Below are 19,783 nucleotides of genomic sequence, written 5' to 3'. Positions count from 1 at the left end.
TTCTTTTACTAATAGGACAAGCTTGCAAGGATATGTGTTAGTAATAAATAGAGATTTATTCTTTTAAGACTTCGCTCAACCAAAACATTTAAAGATGTATATTGACAATCACAATCAAATATTTTTTAATATTTTAGCTTCATTAATATTAATTCTAGTTTTTTATCTATGTATATTATCTATTAGCATAGTTTTTTTGTAAGGGTAGATCGAAGGTACTGACTGTTTTTAATTTTTTATTTTTATATATAATATTTAAAATGTATAGTTATTTATTTATTTATTATATAAAATCTGAATTAAATAAAGTAATACTTTTACCTCATTTTTATTTAATTTTAACTTAAAAAGAAAATTCCCAAAGAGTGATGAACTGGTGGGCCTTGCAAATTGCCATCTTCAAGCCTTGACAAAGAAGCCTACCAAAAGCATAAACACATGCAAAAGAAACTGAAATTTTCAAAGGAAAAAAAATGTACTACTACTACTACTACTACTCAGCCTTCATTCTCTTCTTTCTCTCCCTCACCAGAACAGTGCCTACCTTCACCGCACCTGATCATTTCCTTAAACTTTTAAAACCCCCAAAACCAGAAGTCCAGGAATTTTTCGAGCTGACCAATCCTCTACCGTCCGATCACCTGACTCCCTCATGCTCCGTCACCGTCATCCACCATTCATACGCCAACACCATCAACTCCCCTCCTTTCTCCACCCGATACTCCCCTCCCTCCGATTGCCCTCCCCCTTGGCCACGCGTCGTCCTCGAACTACATGTCGCCTCCTCCGGTGAACAGTACGACCGCATCGCCGCCATCTGGCTCGATGGCGCTGAGATCCTCCGTACCAGCACGGCTGAGCCGACGGAAACCGGAATCTTCTGGAGAGTTCGAAAGGATATCACTAGGTACTCTTCTCTTCTCTCGAAATCCCAAATTAACGCCACCATGATGCTTGAAAACGTCGTTAATGACATTTACACCGGCGTTTACCACGTTCATGTTTCCTTCCTATTTTACAAAGAAAACGTTACACCTGACGAAGTTGGGATTCCGTCGATTATTTCTCCGAATAAAAATAATTATAATCTCGGCACTGCTGATATGGGGTTATTCCAAACGCCGTCGGATTTGATAATCCCGATTTGCGACGATGGACAAAGAGGGCATTGGTTCAGGGTGAAGAGTGAATCGGACGTTCACATGAAGAAAGTTCGATTTCCCAAGAATACCCTTCAGGTCGTTTTGGAATTATACGCGTCGTTTCATGGCAACGATGAGTTTTGGTATTCGAACCCGCCAAATTCTTACATCCGGTTAAACAACTTGACTACGGAGCGCGGGAACGGCGCATTCAGGGAAGTTTTCGTGACGATCGACAGTAAATTCGTGGGGTCGGAGGTGGTTTTTCCGGTTGTTTTCACCGGTGGGATCAACCCTTTATTTTGGGAACCGGTCGTGGCTATCGGGGATTTTAAACTGCCTAGCTATGACTTGGATTTGACCCCATTTTTGGGATGGTTATTAGATGGGAAATCTCACGAGATTCGTATAGGCGTCGACGATGCGATATCGTTTTGGCTCGTCAATGCGAATCTGCATATCTGGTTGGACCATGGAACTTCCAGAGTCAAAGCTAAATCCATTGTTTATAACAGCCCAGCTCTTACCATCGAACGTCAGGAGGCTTTCAGATTGCTTGATGGGTCATTTCGGATTAAAGCCAAGCGGAAAAGTGAGTTCGCCGGTTGGGTTAAGTCCAAAGCTGGCAACTTCACCACCATTGTTTCGCAAGAGTTCAGGGTGACAAATTTGATAAGGTTCGACTTCAACGGAACGTACAAGGTTGTGAAACAGAGGGTTAAGGCAAAGAGGGATTCAAGGATTAGAGCAGATTCCGGTAATTTGATCGGTCGTGCTGTTACTCGAAGGAGGTATCCTCTCACTGTGATTACTTCCACTGTTCCATTGGCGCACAAGGCGGATGAGTATTTGCTGTTCACGAACGTTTCTCATGCTTTGAGTGAGAGGCGAATCAATGGGGTTTACAAGCGTATCGTTTACAACAGGCAGGATTCGGAAGGGTGGATGAAGGTCAGGGATCATTCTGTTCTGTCCGGCGAAGCGACCACTTGGCAGAGATATAATTTCAGGGATGAGTTCGGTTGCTATTCCCGGACTGTTTTGGCATTCAACGGCAAGCTTATCGGTGACAATACAACGTTTTCTTGTGCAGCTTCTACGTAGTTTCAGTTGTTTCCAGTGTCTCTGTGCATTACCAAAATTTGTTTCGAACATTCCAAAATTACATTTCTTCTGTATGAATTTGTGTCAGCTTCAGCTTCTGTGCTTCGATGCTTCTATAATGTTATGGTGAATAGCATCTTATGTATTTTCCACTAGTAATTTTCTATGCATTCCAGATTTCTCCTCCTTTTTACTAAATGAACGTTGAAATTTTATTTACTAACATGGATGTAAACCAATAAAGTATTTGTTAATTTTGAAATATTTCAATTCAAATTTTTATTATTTTAATGCATTTTTTTGAGGAATTCTAACTGGATATCTATAAATACTTGATTAATTTTTTTAATTACTATCCGAATTTGTATTCGAATATTTTAAACATTACTTATTAAATATTCCTATCCGTCAATTAAAATAAATTTCAAATTAATTTTTATGTATATTGTTAATGAAAAATAAATTAATAAATTCAAGTTAATTCATAAAAAAGATTATAATTTAAAAGTATTATTAAGATAATTAAAGAATTTTAGTAAATATTACATTAATTATAAAAAATTTATACAAAAAATATATACATATAGAAAACAAAAATTTATATTAAAATTTATTGCTTATAATTGAATTTGGCTAGTGAGTTTTTTAAAATCACTATCCAAACCCATGATGAGTAACAATTTTAATACTCGAATCCTGTCCGAACCCAATTATAGGGTTCTTTAATCTTTATCTATTCGGTTTGAGTAATGCAGGATATCCCATGATAAAATATCATCGACATTCCTATTAATACTAAGCTTCTCTAAACTTCTAGAGAGAAAGATGGGCAAATACTGATATAGTGAATCAAATAATCAAAGCAAAGACAGAAACGTACGTACTGGATAATTCGAAGAGATGTACTAGCTTTCATTGGAAACTTCATTGAATTCACAGAAATTGTCAGGATCTATGGGCTTCAGGATTTTAATTCAGGAAAAAATAATGTGGACTTGGCACGACCGTATGCTGTAGCTTTTCCTTTCGAGCAGTTGAGCAAACTGTGCAAAACCACTACTGGACCTGTTTTTTTATGGCCAAGCAAAACTCAGATATTTGAATTGACTGATTGTTGTATGTCATGCTATAAGCTCTCATCCTTTTCTATAGGATTGTACAACAAAATGGCAACGGAAGGGGAAAAAAATATATTCCTGAAAGAAATTAGGGGCAAAAGAAAGGTAAAATAGGAGTGTTGTGACTCGAAATTTGCTGCAGAAGCCAAGAGATCATCCTTTTTCCTTGCAACTGGTTAAGGTGTAATGCTAATTCAGAATAAAGTTGGAGTGGACGAACCTAGGTAGCTGTTCATGTTTTTTTTGTTTAGTCATCACTTGGACGCCAAGAACCCTTCTTACCAACAAGAAATTGGCCTTGATAAAGGCTTGTTGACCAGTGAAGTGAACGCAGCACCGGATTGAGCTTCTTAATCATTTCTATGGTGTCCTGGACCAAGAGATATCCACCGGGTCTCAGTATGCGATCCATTTCCACAGCTACATCTATAATGTCACATCTGACATAGATGCAGAATCTTAGATCAGATTCAAGGATAAATCCTAGTAACTGGCTTTAGTCATCTATTAGTAATTTATTCAATGCTCGAAGTATAAATTAGCGATAAAGCATAAAAATAGTTAGATCATTACTTTATGGTATCAAAACAGCATACCTCTCTTTAAGGTTTCCGAAGAGAAAACTGGAATGCAGTATATCATACGTTCGAGGGTAAGTATTAAAAGACTCACACCAGTCATGATAGACTCCAATCAACCCCCTGTCAAAAATAATGGGCAAAGTATCTTGTGCATCAATAGGTACAACATTCATCACCCAGAGTGGTTGCTCAATAAGTGCCGCAGCAAATCTGCAAACCACAAATTCCAAAAGTAGTTGTGAGAATTCTTTACCTGAGAAAGTTCAAAATAATTTGTTACTATAATTTTTTAAATTTAAATATTAATACATTTGAGATTACAAAGTCAACAAAAAAAAAACAACAGAGAAGTCTAAAACTAGCAGACATGCAAGAATGAAACAAGCAACCTTTTTTTTTATAAAGAAAATATTTCTTACCCTCCATAACCAGCATTCATATCCATCACGTTTCTTATGCTTGCCCAGTTTATAGCCAGACCATCAAGATACACATCTGATACAAGTGCTGCCCAATGTTTCGAATCCTCATTGAAAATATCTTTAGCATCTGGTTCAGATGGAAGGCTTGGAGGCTTACTGCTAAGCCTTCGGGGCCATGGTTTGGGCCAGCTGAGCAAGTTACCCATGTTATCAGCTGGAAGTCGGGAAAGACAATAGCTAAGAGGCTCATACCTGTAACAACAAATTGACATCATCAGAAGCATTTTCAACATAAATAGAGGGTAACACCAGATATGCCAACATTATTTTAGTATTTATATCACCTTTGCCAAGAAATAAGAAGTGGAAGATAACATAGCACATCTGTGCATATGCTGAAGCTTGTCTTTGAGTGTGCAATGTAAGATGTAGATATAAATCCTAAATAATTACCATGAGATGTTCTGGTTATTTTTCTGATCACACAAGGGCGGACTTTTTTCTTTGCGTTGCTCGTAACAGGAATACGAGGCAGGCTTTTGATATATTACAAGCCCAATTCCAGTTGAATCAACAGTTTTAGCCACAACTTTCCAGCACATGGACGTCGTCAAAGCCACCATAGCTGAAATAAGTCCAGAATATCAGATCAACTTAGCACATTCAGATTATACTAATTAAACAATGAAAACATAAGTGTAGGTGGCTAATGATAGCAAGGATAAAACAAGTTAACAAGGAAAATTTAAAGAAGACATTTTTGTACCCCCCCCCCCCCCCTTTTTTGGGTCGGGAGAGAGAGAGAGATTTATCCTCACACTTCCAAACATTACGATCTCTCTCATCGTCTCGATAAACCGGTGTAGCAGACCATATAAAGTATCCTCCTGGCCTAAGAATCCTGTTCAGCTCCAATAATGGTTTCCCACCTGCATTTTGCATTCAAAAGTATCAAAAAAGTCTCAATGATTCCATGATATGCTAAAAAAAGAAAACTGAAACAATAAAAATAAAATTAACAACATGGTCAATCATATGCTGAAAGGTGTTAATAAAAGATATCATACCATCCCCATCCCAATGAACTCTGCATCGTGCACAATGTATCAAATCATATGCATTGTCTGGAAATGTCAGCTTTTGTGTACCAATGACAGAAAGTATAGCAGGAATTCCCCGCTCTAGAGCAAACTGTATCTGAGCTTCGTGTTCATCCTTTGGGGCAAATGACATGGTAATTACACCTTTGTCCAGCAAAAAACCACCAAAGCTGGCAACACCGCAGCCAACATCCAAAATGACCCTAATGTGCTTCCCCCATTGAATAGCCGGTAAAGTCTATAGAAAAAAAAGAAGGGAAACGAAGGCAAAGAGGCTCAGCAGAAAGTAACACAAGTTTTTTGGGGGTCTACTCTTCAACCAAGTGCAGACCAAATTTGATGAACAAATCAGCGCTCAAGTGTCAATTTGCAGAAATATTGGAAAATCCAGTGCATACCTTTTTTATGAAATCAATATAGCTAGTAACCCCATTCTTAAATTGTGTACCACCTCCAGGGAAAACGAAATAATCACCAGATTTACGCACCCAATTCTGCTCTTTCTTGTATTCCACAAGCTTAGGATGAGGAACATTGTCATACCATATCTGGGGACAAGCAAGAATAGGTCATATCATGCACATTTTTAGCAAGTAGAACAGCATTAGAAATGTTTAGGCATGACAAAGGTCTTTCATATTATAAGTTTTAGCACCCAGCTTCCACCTTCCCAAAATCTGTTCCTTAATATCAGACTTCAATTCTTTGAATTTCACTCCTCAGTCACATATATAAAAGAAGTACTTCAGCAGCCTTATATTCACTTAATTCAAACTATGCGTCAGAGAAACGAAATATTTTAAGAGCAGTATTATTAAAATCCAATTTTTCAAGTCATTTAGCTCTTCAAAACTTATCCTAACGAGTCCATTAGTCAAAAGCTACCCAGTGATGTTACCAAATTTTATCACAAAACTTTCATTTTTCAGTTCTATTATTCTATAAATCACTTTCAAGCTCACATCACCAGAACTATAATTTCTAAATTAAAATATAAAAAAAATCTATAAATTAAACATTATTTCAAAAATTTTCAGTGACTAATCCAACTAACAGAAAACCTAAGAAAAACCAATAAACCAGAATAAAATAAAATAAATATCTTACCAAAAATAAAAAGTAGTAGTAGTAGTAGTATCAAACAAGCTCAAGCTCACCATGTCCCTGCTCTTAGGCCATTGAACAGGAGCCTTATAACCACTCGGCAAGGGCACCAAACATCTCGGACTCGGACTCGGACAATGCCTTTCCCTGTGCTCCATATGCTTCCTCGATTTCAGTTCTTTTATCGCTTTCCAGTTATCCAAACACGGTATGTAATCCACGGCCGCCGCCCCTAGTTTACAGTTCCCCCATTGCACGTCCAAGCTCACACTCAAGTCCACCTCAGACGCCGCGTCGTTTCTGGACCGCGATTCTGGCGGGAACCGAACGGTGTCGTTGGGAGATCGTGATCGTAAAGAAGACGGCGGCGGAGGAGGAGTAGGAGGTTGAGATTGGGAGACGTGGAGTTCGGAGGAGAGAGGGAGGGAAGGGAAAGGGGAGAAGGAGTTGGTTAAGAAGAGGATTGCGAAGGAAATGAGAAGGATCGAAAGAGCGAAAAGGAAAGGATATTTCCGTTCTTTGAAGAGGTTGGGAACGGAAATCGGCATTTTCTCTCTTTTTGTTTTCTCTTTGTTTGGATGGAGAGAAAATGAGAGGAGAGCGATGGAAAAATCTTAGCTGAGGAAGGAATATCTGAGGAAGGGAAGCAGACGCGGTTAAAAGAGAGAAGGAATTCGAAATGTCGTTTGCTTTTTATTTAACTGTGCCAGTTGTTTTAATTCTCTGCTCACGGTCGCTGACTCTTTGCTGGTTGTTTTGTTTAACAGAACTGAAAACAAATGGGAATAGAACTCCCAACCGCTGGACACCGGAAAAGTAAGGATAATTTCAACACTAAAAGTCGGTTTGGGCTCATCTGGGCTTTTTGTATTTTAAATTAAACTATTTTTTGGCTCAAAAACGCCCACCGTGGGGCTCGAACCCACGACCACAAGGTTAAGAGCCTTGCGCTCTACCGACTGAGCTAGACGGGCTACGGTTTCTTGGATTTGTAATATCATAAATTTTTTCGAGACGATAAAAAAAAGTTTCAATGCATTGGAAAAAGTCTTTATCATTCTATTTATGTCTACACAAATATTTAATTTTAATAAAAAAGTAATCACCTTTAGATTCAATATCAGTTAGTATTTTCTGTTTATATGACTTATTCTATACAGTTATCATGTGATCACATCATATGTCACGTGGATAGAAAATGTCAATTTATACTATATTTGATTGTAATTAACTTTTTATTATAATTAAGGGTTTATATGAGTATAAATCAAAAGATAATGACTTGTTTAAGTATTGAACCTACTAGAAGAATGTTCTTTAAATGCTTAAAGAAGAAGAAAGATAGGAGGAAAGTAACAAAACAGCCAAGAAATATTGGTAGAAAAATAGGGAAAAGAAAGGAGGAACTAAGCAACAACTTAATTACAAGTGTGTGACATCAAAAAGAAAATACAGTACCAAGAAAGAAAAAGTGAAAGCATGCTATTAACAACACGTTACAAAGCAGGAGAAAAGCAATAAAACCCCAAGAAGGACTCAACCAGCAACTCTCTTTAGAACAAATCAACCATAAAAAGCTAGGAGGATCAGATTAGGCGTAATGAAGAACCACAAGCCAGACTTGAAGTGATTGAAGAATTGTGATTCTTTGTCCTTTTCAATAAGAGCACAAGCTCTCTTTTTGTGTTTTTTTAGTGTATAATCACAGGAGCTAAGCACAAGGTCACGCAACTTTTCAAACAAAAACTCTCTCTGTCTCTTTCTCTTCTTCCTAAAGTACTACTTAAAACTACTGATCCAAGTTGGTTAACAAGCATGGCTCCAGGATTGAACTCTTTGGGGCTGACGACCCTGATCCTATCATCAGCAAGAAACGCCTCGATGCACCGGAACAACTGCGAGCAGCTGGCTGAGCATGTGAAGCTGATAGGAAACCTGTTAGAGAAGCTGAAATCGACGAACCTGGTAACTCTGCCAGCGGTAAAAGAACCATTGGATGGCCTGGACGAGGCCCTGAAGAAAGCTTTGGACTTGGTGGAGAGTTGCAGGGACAAAAGCTGGCTTTACATGCTTGCCCTGGGATGGAGCATCGTCTACCAGTTTCGCCGAGTCCAAGCTGAGACTGATCGATACCTTCATCTCGTGCCTTTGATTTCACTTGTTCATGAATTTCAAATGCAAGTAAGCTATACTGTTACTGTACATACTCATTTTCTTTTTTGTTTTTAATTTACGGCAAGATCAAATATTAGCAGTTTTTCTTTTGAAAGTTGAAAAAGGCTGCCATGCTTCTATTCGATGATCTTCTTTTTCCCCATTTTCTTGAAAAGCTCGTGGATAAACTGTTATGTTGTTGCAAAAAATGGATTCAAGTTCAATCAGGAGACAGGCATTGGACCTTGCATGTAGATTTTTCGGGTCCCAATTGTCAGAACTGGGGCCCTAGATGACATGAACACCTCAGATTCTCTAAAAATCCTCCACTTCATCAACTGTTCGTCGGTGCAATTTTACTTCACTGTTCAATGCAAGGTTTCATGGATGAACAGAACAACTAAAAGGAGTTTTGTCTTGGAATGATTAAACCAGAACTTGGAGGAATGCTTGCAGGCAATCGAACAGGATCAGAGGGAATACAGTCTGGACGAAGAGGATGTAGAAGCCCAGAGGGTTATACTAAAACCTGACAGAACAAAGAAAGATGCAAACATATTGGAGAAATCCCTGTCTCGCAGGTACCCCGACCTGAGATTCCAGGAAGCTTTGCAAGAAGAAAAAGAGAAGATGCACGTTGAGCTGCAGCGATCACGAACCATTGATGATTCTAAGCAGTGCCGTGTGATTGAACATCTCATCGATGTAACTGAAAATGTTGTTAATGTGCTTCCTGGGAAGGAGGTTCATAAGCTTCTTGTGAATGAGCCAGCTTATGTCTTAGCGGGGTAAATAATTTTTGTAAGAAACCTCATTCAGAAAATTCTACATTTTCTCATAAAAGAGATTCGAACCCAATTTTTTGAATATCAAGATATATACACTTATTATTGAATTAATCGGTTGTTGATTACCTAGAACAGGTACATGACCAATGAAAAACCTAGAGGCAGAGAACTTGGGTTGAAGACTGAAGAACGATGTCAATCCGAATGGCAGGTTGATCTTTTCGATTGTTGCAGTGAACCTTGTTTAAGTGAGTTGCAACAAAATTCTTCATAAACTTTAGCTTATTTGATATGGAAAACTTTTGTTTTTCCCATAACTCTAAACATTATTCTTTCATTTTCCAGGCTTGAAGACCTGCTTCTATCCTTGTGGAGTTTTCTCAAGCATAACAAATGTTGTCTCCAAGGGAAAAACATGTTAGATCCTCCCGCTTAAGCCTGGTTAATTTGTTATCCCAAGTCTGATTGTTGTGTTTTTACACAGCTCGAGAACAAGCCATCAGTGATCTAATGGCATACTCCCTGATCTGTGGCTGCCGTTGTTACTCTTGTTGCATACGGAAGAAACACTGAGAACTTTTCAACATAAAGCTATTCACTGGTTGGACCAGAAATTTTGCTTTAAAAGCTTTGAGTTTGATTCTGATACCAATTCCCATCTTTCCAGGGAGGTTCAGGCGATGACTATCTAACCCATCTCATTTGCTGCTGCTGCGCGATGGTTCAGGAGTGGCGCGAGCTGGAGGCCAGAGGCTTTGAAGGTAAAACTACATAAAGATTTCTCCTCATTCATAACCGTGAAACTTTGTTAAAAATGACTGATAATGCTACTAAAACAAGTTCCTGCTAAGCATTTCTTTCAGTGTTAAGAACTAAAAATTTCCTGAGCATTCATAGCTGACTCATGATCAGTGCCGAATTTAACCTAAACATTCAACTTATTGCAGGATGTGAAGGGAGAGAGATGATTCCTCCACCATACCAGTACATGAAGCCTTAATATCCCTCGATATACCGACATAAATTGACTGCAAAATGTTTACATGATATAGATATCTATTGAAAAATGTATCACAAGTTTACGCTCAGATAATCTCTCATATAACTATCAAATACGCATGAAATATATATAATACACTTCATTAGCAACATGCTACATAGCTATGTAATTTCCATTATTTTAACAGTTTGATCAGCCTGTTTGATGTAGTTTCCTTTGTTGCAAACAGTAGATTCCCATATGCTAGTCTCTACTATTTGTTTTTTCCAAAAAAATAGTAAAACGAAGAAGAAAAAGAATCGATACTATAATGTTGAGAATCTGACTCCGACATGAACCCTTCAATCAGAAAAACCTATCGTACCAAGAATTCTTGTTGTAGAAAAATTTTGTTTTGTGTTAGCATTGGAGTCAATCCAGAATGAAACTCTGCTAGAATGTAGTGGTGCCCGTGGCTGAAAATCACACCAAGAAAGGAGTGGCAACAAGGAAAATGAGTAAGAATTTATACCTTCTTATTCGTATCTTGAGAAGCAAACTACAATTCAACTCTGTGGGACGGAATATCATCGTTCCCCAACCCAAAGAACCAACGAAACAGTTGCGATAACTTACTGGTTTCAGGCTTCTGCTTAGGCTGATCAAGATTCACATTGCAAAGGGTATTGTAATCATGCTTTAAATGAGGCCGTACAATTCTCTCCTGAGAATGTCATGAAAGTTTTAAGAAATAAAGTCAATATTTTGTCATTATTTTCATAAACATAGATGATGGATGATTATAGTACCTCGAAAACTTCAAATGGACAGAAATCAGTACCACCACAACCCTATTCATAAAAAAAGGAACATTAGCATCAAATTGATATTAGAAGATATCGACATAATCACAAATAAGAAAAGGTGCATCCAAAAGTAGCATGTTCCATAACTTTCCAAGCACTACGAAACAAGGAATAAGGTAAAACTCCACATTGTCCTAACTAGAAAAGATAAAAATAACTCTTGCCTTTTGCTGGTATAACCAGTGAATTACTTAAAGACTAAGAGAAGAAACTATGCAGTCAAAAATAGCTTACTGGCATTCGGGTGGGATGCTCATTGTGTAGGACTTGCACAAAGTATTTGCTTGAAGAATTAGCAGGACAACTGTATAAAACCAGCATATTATTCCCAGCAAAAGGCGCCACGGTGCTGCCTCTCCAATTTCTATTCTGGGGAGGCTTTGGAGGGAGACCCAAAGGCTCCTCCTTTTGTATTCGTTGGAAATCTACAATGTTTAAATAAACACCAAAATATCAGCATATAACAAAAAGTTTATACATTTGCAGATAATCGTGCTTATACTTGTAGTATAAAAAAAAAATCATGAAATGATAAAAGGCCAGAAAGCACTGACCAGATCCTTCAAGGAAAAGCCCAAGCAAGCATGAAAAAGGAACCACAGTTTCTGCATGTGCAAACCGCAGTCTAGCCTTCTCGTAACTGCCAGGAGCTTGGTTATCTACACATAAGAAGGGAAAAAATCAGAAGTCAAAGTTGGGAACAAGCCATTATCAAACATCATTTTGCAATGTACATCAGTAATCCATAATCACAAGAAAATATATCTGATCTATTTTAGGTTCAGCTCTCAAGAAACTGTGCTATGTTGGGCCATATAAAGCATAAATAATGAATGGCAACAATAGCAACAATAACGATACTTGTGATTTCTTGAGCAAAAAAAAAAACAATACTCTGATTTTTTCCTAACTTTATTCACTAGAATAATAACTTGTAAGAAGAAAAGTTATAAACAGAAGAAGTCAATTATGTAATGCATATGCTCAGATGATACGACATAATAGTTGCAAATGCGAATTATTCTGCCATTGCCAACCCTAGTCTGTAGTTACTAATAACAAGACAGAACAGAATCACTACCAGATATAGTTAGAGAACACTTGATAGGCAATTCAAGGATAATCATTTCAATAGGCTCCTCACTTCTTGACATATAAAGACTACACAACCAAAACCTCATCATAATACTACCTTCTTTAGCCTTGATAGCTTCCTCCATGGATTGAACAACATCTTTAAGTAAAGGCACTCCCATTCGATAATTTAAGGATTTACCGTAGCCCTTCAATATAAACACCTCCAAATCATCCGTCCACTCCAGCAAAGCAACCTAAATATTCAGACAGCTTTTGCAGGTGAAAACCATAAAGCATAGAAGACAACATGATTCAATAAAAATGTATAGCTGAATTAGTTTGACAGATAAAAGGAATAAATCATGGGAAGCGTATTACTCAAATTAAAGACCTTTTTTCATTTTTTATTTAAGGAACAGCGATAAAATAACCTAAACTAACAGGCATTTATCAAAATAAAGGCCTTTCTCCTATATATTTATACATGTGAAGATCAGTAAATGCATATATATAAGATTAATATTCAAACGTGAAAATTATAAAAGATTTCAGCTGCAAACTTATATCGTCTACAATTAAAGATGATTTATATATTTTTTAGCAAGCAATAGTAACATCAATGTTTTGAGAAAATACCTAAATTCCAGAAAAATAGTTAAGGCCCTACATACTAAGAGTATTTTCAATATGATAAATAATGAGATACACATAGGAAAACTATCTCCGATCCTTCAAATGAACAGATCCTAACTCCAACAAAATGTTTATGCCTGTTTTCTTCATAAAGAGTAATGTAGGATGAAAATACCTCAGTGGGACTGAAAAGACTGCAAGCTTGATTGGTTATATCCAACAAGGATGTTTCCTTCCATATTGAAAATCCAAAGGAGCCCAAATTATAAGTAAAAAATTGAACTGTGAATGCAATTTCTGATTTTTAACAGGATATGAACCATAAGATTTGCATGAAAAGAAGATGACAACCTGTTTACACAGAAACCAGAGAGAAGATATATCCTGTCTTGTGAAATTGAACTCATATCGTCTTGCTAATGCAGAGGTAATTTCGGTGAGGATTGGTTCTTTCAGGTTGTCAACAGCAGGCCCATGGTTTTTCCTAAAGTCCTGTATTTATATATCCAGATGAAATAAGCGAATGAAAAAACAAACCTATTAAATTAGAGCACAATGTCTAAAAACCAATGTTTGCATTAAGAAAGAAAAAAGTTCAATGTATGAAAAACTGGAAACACATATACTTGTGTTGTTGCTTGAATAATAAGGGAGAAACATCATTTGTACCTTGTAGGTTTGACAACAATCAAAAAACCTCAGAACTAAATCACTTGCACGACTTTCACTTGTAACAGCAAAAGCTCGATGACGCCCTGGTCCTAGACTTCCTTTGCCACTAAATAGCCCCATGCCAAAAGCAACAGCACTAGCAGAAGCCCGAGGAACCTTTCCCATAGAATAAGAAAGAAATGCACATGAGTTTTAACTAAATCAAGAAAAACATATACACAACTCGGCCAGCTTCAGAGCTGGAGTCATAAAATCAAAGTAATCAAAACTGGCATAATCCAAAAGTGAATATAGGGATTAAGAAAAAAGGGTGTTGAGTGCTCAGGCAGGAAGTAGTTAAGTATCATCCATCTATTACGCCAGAAATTCCCAAACGAATAAAACAACCTGTAAAATCAAGTTGACGGAATATCTCTGAATAAAGCATTTATATAGTAGAAGAACATAAAATTTCAAACATAGAACTCACCTGTGTAGTCTTTATGGGATACACATCGGGGTGGTATTCCTCATTAAATATATCAGGAAATCTTTCCCTAACCCTGATTCCAAGCTGATACATTTCCTCTTCTCCTTTGATATCCAATTCTCCACCCGTCAATTTTCCTTTCCAAGGAGATTCCCATTTCTGCAACCAGGCAGGAACTTTCTGCAGGGACAAATTCTTTTCTTTGGCGTCTTTTAGAAGTTCTTGTACATGAGCAGCCAACTTTTCCAACTCTCTCATCCGCTTCTTAGTAGGAGTACGAGTTCCATGTCTTGCCTAAATATTTGAATTGAGATCAATCTCCCTTTTAATTTTAATCTTGTAACAACCAATTTTGGACATTCAACAAGTAACACATAACCACACGGAAAATAAAAAAAAGTTGCAAAATAAAAAGAGGTTTTTAAACAATTCAATAAGTAACATGCAACCTAATCACTTGCTGCTATAACTTCAACAATACATTTTCCAAAGAGTAACACATTCAGGAGCAAATCTTAAAAATATATCCAATAAAGCTAAGACTAAGAAAACATTGCACGAAACGTATCCAACTTTTTCCATGCATCAACAAACAAACTTTGCAGTAAATCTAACTCAAAATGAATTCAAAAATGCCTTCATAATTTCACAAAGATTCGGACACCTAATTTACGAATTATCATCCATGCATATCATTCTGTTCTTTGTTTTTTTTTTTCCCCCAATTCAACAGTATTCCTAGCTATCACAGAGCAATAAGAATTCGAAATTTATAAAAAGAATTTAAAGGTACCACGAGATTCAAGTGGATAGGAGTACATCCATCAGGAATATCAGAAGGTAGAAAGGAATCGTCGACAATATCTTTCACTGCACTATATCTGCTCGAAAAAAACAAGAAACAACAAGAAATAATTAAAATAGAAAGATAAACCTGATCCAGAATTGTCTCATTTAAACTATAACAAAGATCATAATCAAATTTCGATTAAACGGAGAGAGAGAGAGAGAGAGAGAGAGAGAGACCTTGTTACAGTAGATAGGTGTTGACGCACATCGAAATCTTGATCAGCTTTTGAATTTGAAAACAACGCTAAGATGAGCAACAAAATAGCAGCCATAGCCATCTTCTCCGGCAGCCGCGTTAGAAGAAAGAACTGGAGAAATGGAATATATAAATTGAAAAAATTGAAAAAGTGAGAATAATTTTTCAAAGGCCGCCAAAGTGTAATATATTAAAAGTAATTCCGCTACAGTGTAAAATTTAATACAAATACATTCGGAGAGGTTTTCTGGGTTTCTGCTTTTCTCCACGTTCTTCAAGGACCGCCAGATGACAAGCCTTTCGTTCTCCTTGGTCGGTAAAAACGGTCAAAGCACTCCACGTGGCAGTTTGACAATATCTTTCTTAGGGATGTGGGTTTGGATTATGGGCCATTATTGGGCTTCTTTTTGGATTTATCAATTTATCATGGATTTATGGGAAGGTCCAAATTTATGTTGGATCAAATTTTTCCTCCATTTTTAATGTGTAATTTATTATTATATTCTTTAATTTAATTTAAAATAATTAAAAATTAAAATATTTATATTATTCTTGATATAAAATTTTAAAAATATCTTAACTAGTTAAAAAAATTTTAAATAAATCATTATTTTTTTATTCCATTCATTCAAATTTTTATATTTTTATTTTGAATTAAATCAATTTTTATAATTAAAAATTAATTAATTAATAATCAATCAAATAAAAATTTATTAACTATTATTAATCAATATGTCACTGTAATGTTAATATAGAGAATGAAGTATCGAATACTATGTATCATATCGAATCAATATACATCATTGTAACAAACCAACATACTACACAAGCATCACGTAAGCTTAGGTTTGTGATGAGAGGGACAATGAAAGCCCATACCCTCGTACAGAGGCCGACCTCTGCTATGGTCCCACGACAATCAAGAAGAAAGTGAAACAAAAGGAAAATTCTTAGATGGGATTTTGTGGCCTGAACGGGTTGAACCGTCAATGAAAATGAAGTCAATGTCGGGTCTGAAAGAGCACTTGGTTTGCCATGGTTCGCATATCTCAGACGCTTAGTTGACTGGCATTAACTTTGTTGCTTAGCAGCAAAATGATTGGTCTGAGCAGCTAGGCAGAGATCAATTTTTCTATTGGAAAGACTTTTCGTGGATTGACCTTTTTGGGTTCATTTTCCCAGTCACAAAGAACAAAAGGAAACTAACTTTAAGCTATTCTATGCCAGCTATGCAGGATTTAAGCAATGGAAAACAGTTAAACATGTTGCTGGGGCAGCATGAAAATGAGAAAAAATTCATTGGAGAAAGACCCAAGATAGCAAATCCATGAATCTATAACTACTTCGATTAAGAGGACTTAAAAATATCCCATATGAGCTCTGATCATCAACACAAAAGTTTCTGTCTGCACTAATTATACAGATTACAACCAAAATCTCTTGACAAGGAACTACTGACACAAGACCTTATAGAACAACCTCAGACATGGAACCGATCAGCAAGTTTCGGTATCATGCAATAGCTTCCTCTCCCTCATGGAGAAGCATCTGATCAAAGTGCCACACCCCTGGAATATCCACCGAAGATAAATAAGTTCACGGAACAAGGTACATACTAAGCATAAAAGTATATGAACAAGATGAAATCACGGTACCATACAGTTGGCTAACATGAAAGTTTTTGCAAAAAGATGACAATTAAAGAGACTTTAGATTCATACCATGTCCCTTTCCAACTCTTCTTAACTGAGCCACATATTCTGCTATTTTCTTGATGGCCTCCACCTATAGAGAAAGCAAGCCAAGATCAAAAGCATGAGAAATTGTTTCTGTTATAATTTCAGCACACACATGTTGGAAAAGCTAAGTTCTTAAGAGTACAGACACCACAATTGAATTTTACCTGCTCAGATAAGTATTCAGCTTCAATAAATTCTGTCAACTGCACATCGTGGTTCCGTTCAGCAACCTGTTTGGCAAAGCCTTGAGAAGATTAATTCAACAAAAACCATTTGCTATCATCTTAGAAACATCCACAATGTAAAATAACATGGCTGTTGAAGATGGTGTTATCCTATGAATTCATAAACCAAATCAATGACACCTTAGACCTTATTAACATGTTAATTCAAACAGAAACAGGAAAGCAAAACGAAAGAAGAAAGTCTTACACTGTGCAAGTTCAGGAGCTTTGCGTTTGTTAGTTTCTCCAGGGACAAGGTAAGCTCCATCGCTGAACCAAGGAATCAACTACAATCAGTTTCAACCACATACATATGATAATGCTAACAGCTGAAGCACATTTTACTATTTTTGACTTATTTGACATGATCATGCAGTCCAATCCGGAATCCAGAAAGACAATGGGATTATATATAGTACAAAATCCAAAATGCTACATGGAGTTAACAGAAGTGAATGTTCAAGAAGTATCTCTTCCTCGTCCAGATTTCTAATATATAAAAGCACCACCCATACAAATTTACAAACATTCTTCCACAGTAGCAACATGAATTTTTATCTCATTGTTTTGTTCATGTACAACAAGGGAGTGAAAATAAGAAATGAAACACGTTTTACCAAACCAACCATACATTTAGCCGTAATAATTCCAACTCACCATACAATGCATCTCCTTTCTCTGCATGGTCAAACTCAGAGAGAGGCATCACGATGGACTGCAGCTTCACTTTTCCACCTCGTTTGTTCTGCGAACAATAGACGCATGTGAATCAGGAAAACAAATCACAGGGACAAAAAGAACAACCAAACATTAAGCTAGCAACAGGTAGCATAGATAAAAAGAAACCTGGTATTTCATCAGTTTCTCAGCATGCTCTCTCTCTTCTAAGCTCGATTCCTTGAAGAACCTGTTCACCAGGAAGCCAGAAGTTAGCTCAAAAGGAAAAAGGGTACACCAAAAGGCTGTGCAAGATCGAGAATTTTCATGAAGAATTACTTGGCAAGACCCTTGAGCGCAATGTTGTCTCTGTCGAAGTAGGCAAATATAGCATGGTACACATAGGAGACATTGTATTCGACACTGTCATTCCAAAAGATATGCAAGAAGACATTAGAACAGAAGCATTTACACATAAAAACAACACAGCAAAATCAGAACTTCAACACTTCAACACATCTGAAAATAGATTAGAAAATTCTTTTTCTTTAAAGAAAAGAGAAAAAGTCTGGGGGTAATTCCTGGTTTTCACTGGCAATAAATCATAAAATTGAATTGGCTTTATAAAGAACTAAAGAACAAAGCAAGAAAAGCTAAATCTTTTTCTCAAATAGATAAGCAGATCAAACCATAAAAGAGCCATCTTTTTCAAGAATCTAGAAACTGACGCCACCCAAAGATATACTATAAAGAAAGAAACCTTTTTTATATATAGAGTTGACTCAAAATCTTGAAGGAAAAGAAAACTCACTTGATTTGTTCATTGACAGCAGCTTCACACTCATCAGTATACTTTTGACGAGCCAAAGAAACCTGAGGCACTTTTGGGACAAGATCGAGCTCCTTCTTAACCTCCTCGAAGGGCTCAAAAACGACACCAGTTAGTGGCTTGTTGTTGGCTCCTTTGGCAGCACAAACAATAACAGCCCCAGTTCTATTTCTCGGCGTGGAAACCCGAAGAGTCGGAGAAGAAAAAGAACTGAAAAGAGAGCTTTGAGATGAAGAAACAGAGGAAAACAGGGATCCCTGATTTTCCACTTGAGGATTCAACAAAGAAAAAGCTGGAGCAGCTTTCAGCAACATGGCTCAAAAACGGTAAACAGACTCTTCAACGCAAAGGCAAAAGATAGACTTCTTGCAAACAAGGGAAGAAGAATTGACGAGGGTTTTGAAGTAACGCTTACTGTGTTGTGAATGAAGATCGGGAAGGGAGCAAGCAGGCAGGGCGATAAAAAGTAAGCTTGGGGATGGGGGTTGATGCCATTAGATGGATGACACGTGGACGGTAAGATGGGCTGGTGGAGGTTGGGGAGCGTGGCAGGCTCGTGGTTGATTTTCGAAATATCCAGTGTCTTGGCAACCTTTTGTAGCAATTTGTGATCCTCAAAGGTCACAGCAGAAGCCAAAGGCCTTTCTTTCTTTTCTGTAATCACTTTATCATAAATAATTTGTCGGTACCAAAAAGATAAGTACTATGGCAGTTCTTTGTCCTTCCAGTTGTGTGGCAAAAGAGAAGACAAACAAGATGGAATATTGTGTCCTATTTTCTCTTCTCTTTTTTTGTAGTTTTTTATTTAAAGCTTGTGATCTTTTGAGTTGGATACCAATTTTTATATTGTTATTTTTTTTTATTTTTCTAATAAAGGATGGTAGCAAATAAATGGATATACGGTATTATTCGATTCATTTAAATAAAATTAAAATATTTTGTGAACAAGTTCGAATAATGTACGAATTTGTGTCGGGTCATGTTTAGTAACAGATGCTTACATCAATTTTAACCGAATAAAGAAGTTTATATTTTAATCATGTTTCTATTAAAGGATTGTTAGTGGAGTTAAGATAAAAT

The 19,783-nt window shown here is 36.8% G+C and overlaps 5 protein-coding genes and 1 non-coding gene across 11 annotated transcripts; 2 read left to right on the top strand and 4 right to left on the bottom strand.

Moving 5' to 3' along the window:
* Positions 1-446: 446 nt before the first annotated feature.
* LOC18585806 (Peptide-N4-(N-acetyl-beta-glucosaminyl)asparagine amidase A protein) lies at positions 447-2,444 on the top strand. Its single transcript, XM_018128573.2, has one exon. The coding sequence runs from the start codon at positions 474-476 to the stop codon at positions 2,244-2,246; it is 1,773 nt and encodes a 590-aa protein (XP_017984062.2). The 5' UTR covers positions 447-473; the 3' UTR covers positions 2,247-2,444.
* A 683-nt stretch (positions 2,445-3,127) lies between these two features.
* Positions 3,128-7,367, bottom strand: LOC18585805 (putative methyltransferase PMT23). Of its 3 annotated transcripts, none has more exons than XM_007008823.3 (9): positions 6,625-7,367; positions 5,866-6,015; positions 5,435-5,705; positions 5,186-5,296; positions 4,821-4,992; positions 4,365-4,619; positions 3,961-4,155; positions 3,585-3,804; positions 3,128-3,442 (listed from the first exon to the last, which is right to left on the bottom strand). In XM_007008823.3, exons 1-8 carry the CDS (start codon positions 7,117-7,119, stop codon positions 3,612-3,614), a joined length of 1,842 nt encoding a protein of 613 aa, XP_007008885.3. In that variant the 5' UTR covers positions 7,120-7,367; the 3' UTR covers positions 3,128-3,442; positions 3,585-3,611. The 3 variants fall into 3 exon arrangements, with proteins under 3 accessions (XP_007008885.3, XP_007008886.3, XP_007008884.3); XM_007008824.3 differs by having other exon boundaries at positions 3,128-3,311; XM_007008822.3 differs by having other exon boundaries at positions 3,128-3,804.
* A 105-nt stretch (positions 7,368-7,472) lies between these two features.
* TRNAK-CUU (transfer RNA lysine (anticodon CUU)) lies at positions 7,473-7,545 on the bottom strand. The gene has a single exon. It is a non-coding gene; the product is annotated as a tRNA-Lys (tRNA).
* Positions 7,546-8,054: 509 nt separating this feature from the next.
* Positions 8,055-10,086, top strand: LOC18585804 (protein MID1-COMPLEMENTING ACTIVITY 1-like). Its single transcript, XM_007008821.3, has 5 exons — positions 8,055-8,752; positions 9,161-9,513; positions 9,649-9,761; positions 9,859-9,930; positions 9,998-10,086. The coding sequence occupies exons 1-5, from the start codon at positions 8,387-8,389 to the stop codon at positions 10,084-10,086; spliced, it is 993 nt and encodes a 330-aa protein (XP_007008883.3). The 5' UTR covers positions 8,055-8,386.
* A 451-nt stretch (positions 10,087-10,537) lies between these two features.
* LOC18585803 (histidine acid phosphatase family protein) lies at positions 10,538-15,558 on the bottom strand. 4 transcript variants are annotated; one of them, XM_018128975.2, is made up of 12 exons: positions 15,487-15,558; positions 15,236-15,366; positions 15,003-15,090; positions 14,210-14,503; positions 13,738-13,896; positions 13,420-13,560; positions 13,244-13,300; positions 12,551-12,689; positions 11,913-12,017; positions 11,593-11,783; positions 11,302-11,343; positions 10,538-11,216 (listed from the first exon to the last, which is right to left on the bottom strand). In XM_018128975.2, the coding sequence occupies exons 2-12, from the start codon at positions 15,334-15,336 to the stop codon at positions 11,052-11,054; spliced, it is 1,482 nt and encodes a 493-aa protein (XP_017984464.2). In that variant the 5' UTR covers positions 15,337-15,366; positions 15,487-15,558; the 3' UTR covers positions 10,538-11,051. The 4 variants fall into 4 exon arrangements, with proteins under 4 accessions (XP_017984464.2, XP_017984466.2, XP_088658826.1 ...); XM_018128977.2 differs by having other exon boundaries at positions 15,481-15,499; XM_088802700.1 differs by lacking the exon at positions 15,487-15,558 and having other exon boundaries at positions 10,538-10,968; positions 11,129-11,216; positions 15,236-15,456.
* A 1,013-nt stretch (positions 15,559-16,571) lies between these two features.
* On the bottom strand, positions 16,572-19,315 carry FER4 (ferritin 4). The gene is made up of 8 exons (XM_007008813.3): positions 18,686-19,315; positions 18,214-18,297; positions 18,064-18,124; positions 17,875-17,962; positions 17,426-17,487; positions 17,158-17,223; positions 16,976-17,039; positions 16,572-16,822 (listed from the first exon to the last, which is right to left on the bottom strand). The coding sequence occupies exons 1-8, from the start codon at positions 19,015-19,017 to the stop codon at positions 16,767-16,769; spliced, it is 813 nt and encodes a 270-aa protein (XP_007008875.3). The 5' UTR covers positions 19,018-19,315; the 3' UTR covers positions 16,572-16,766.
* Between the last annotated feature and the right edge of the window lie 468 nt (positions 19,316-19,783).

Source organism: Theobroma cacao, chromosome 10, assembly GCF_053813885.1.
Source record: "Theobroma cacao isolate CCN51 chromosome 10, ASM5381388v1, whole genome shotgun sequence".
Lineage (NCBI taxonomy): Eukaryota > Viridiplantae > Streptophyta > Magnoliopsida > Malvales > Malvaceae > Theobroma > Theobroma cacao.
The sequence above is the reverse complement of the archived record's forward strand: the minus strand, read 5'-3'. Positions and strand labels throughout refer to the sequence as shown.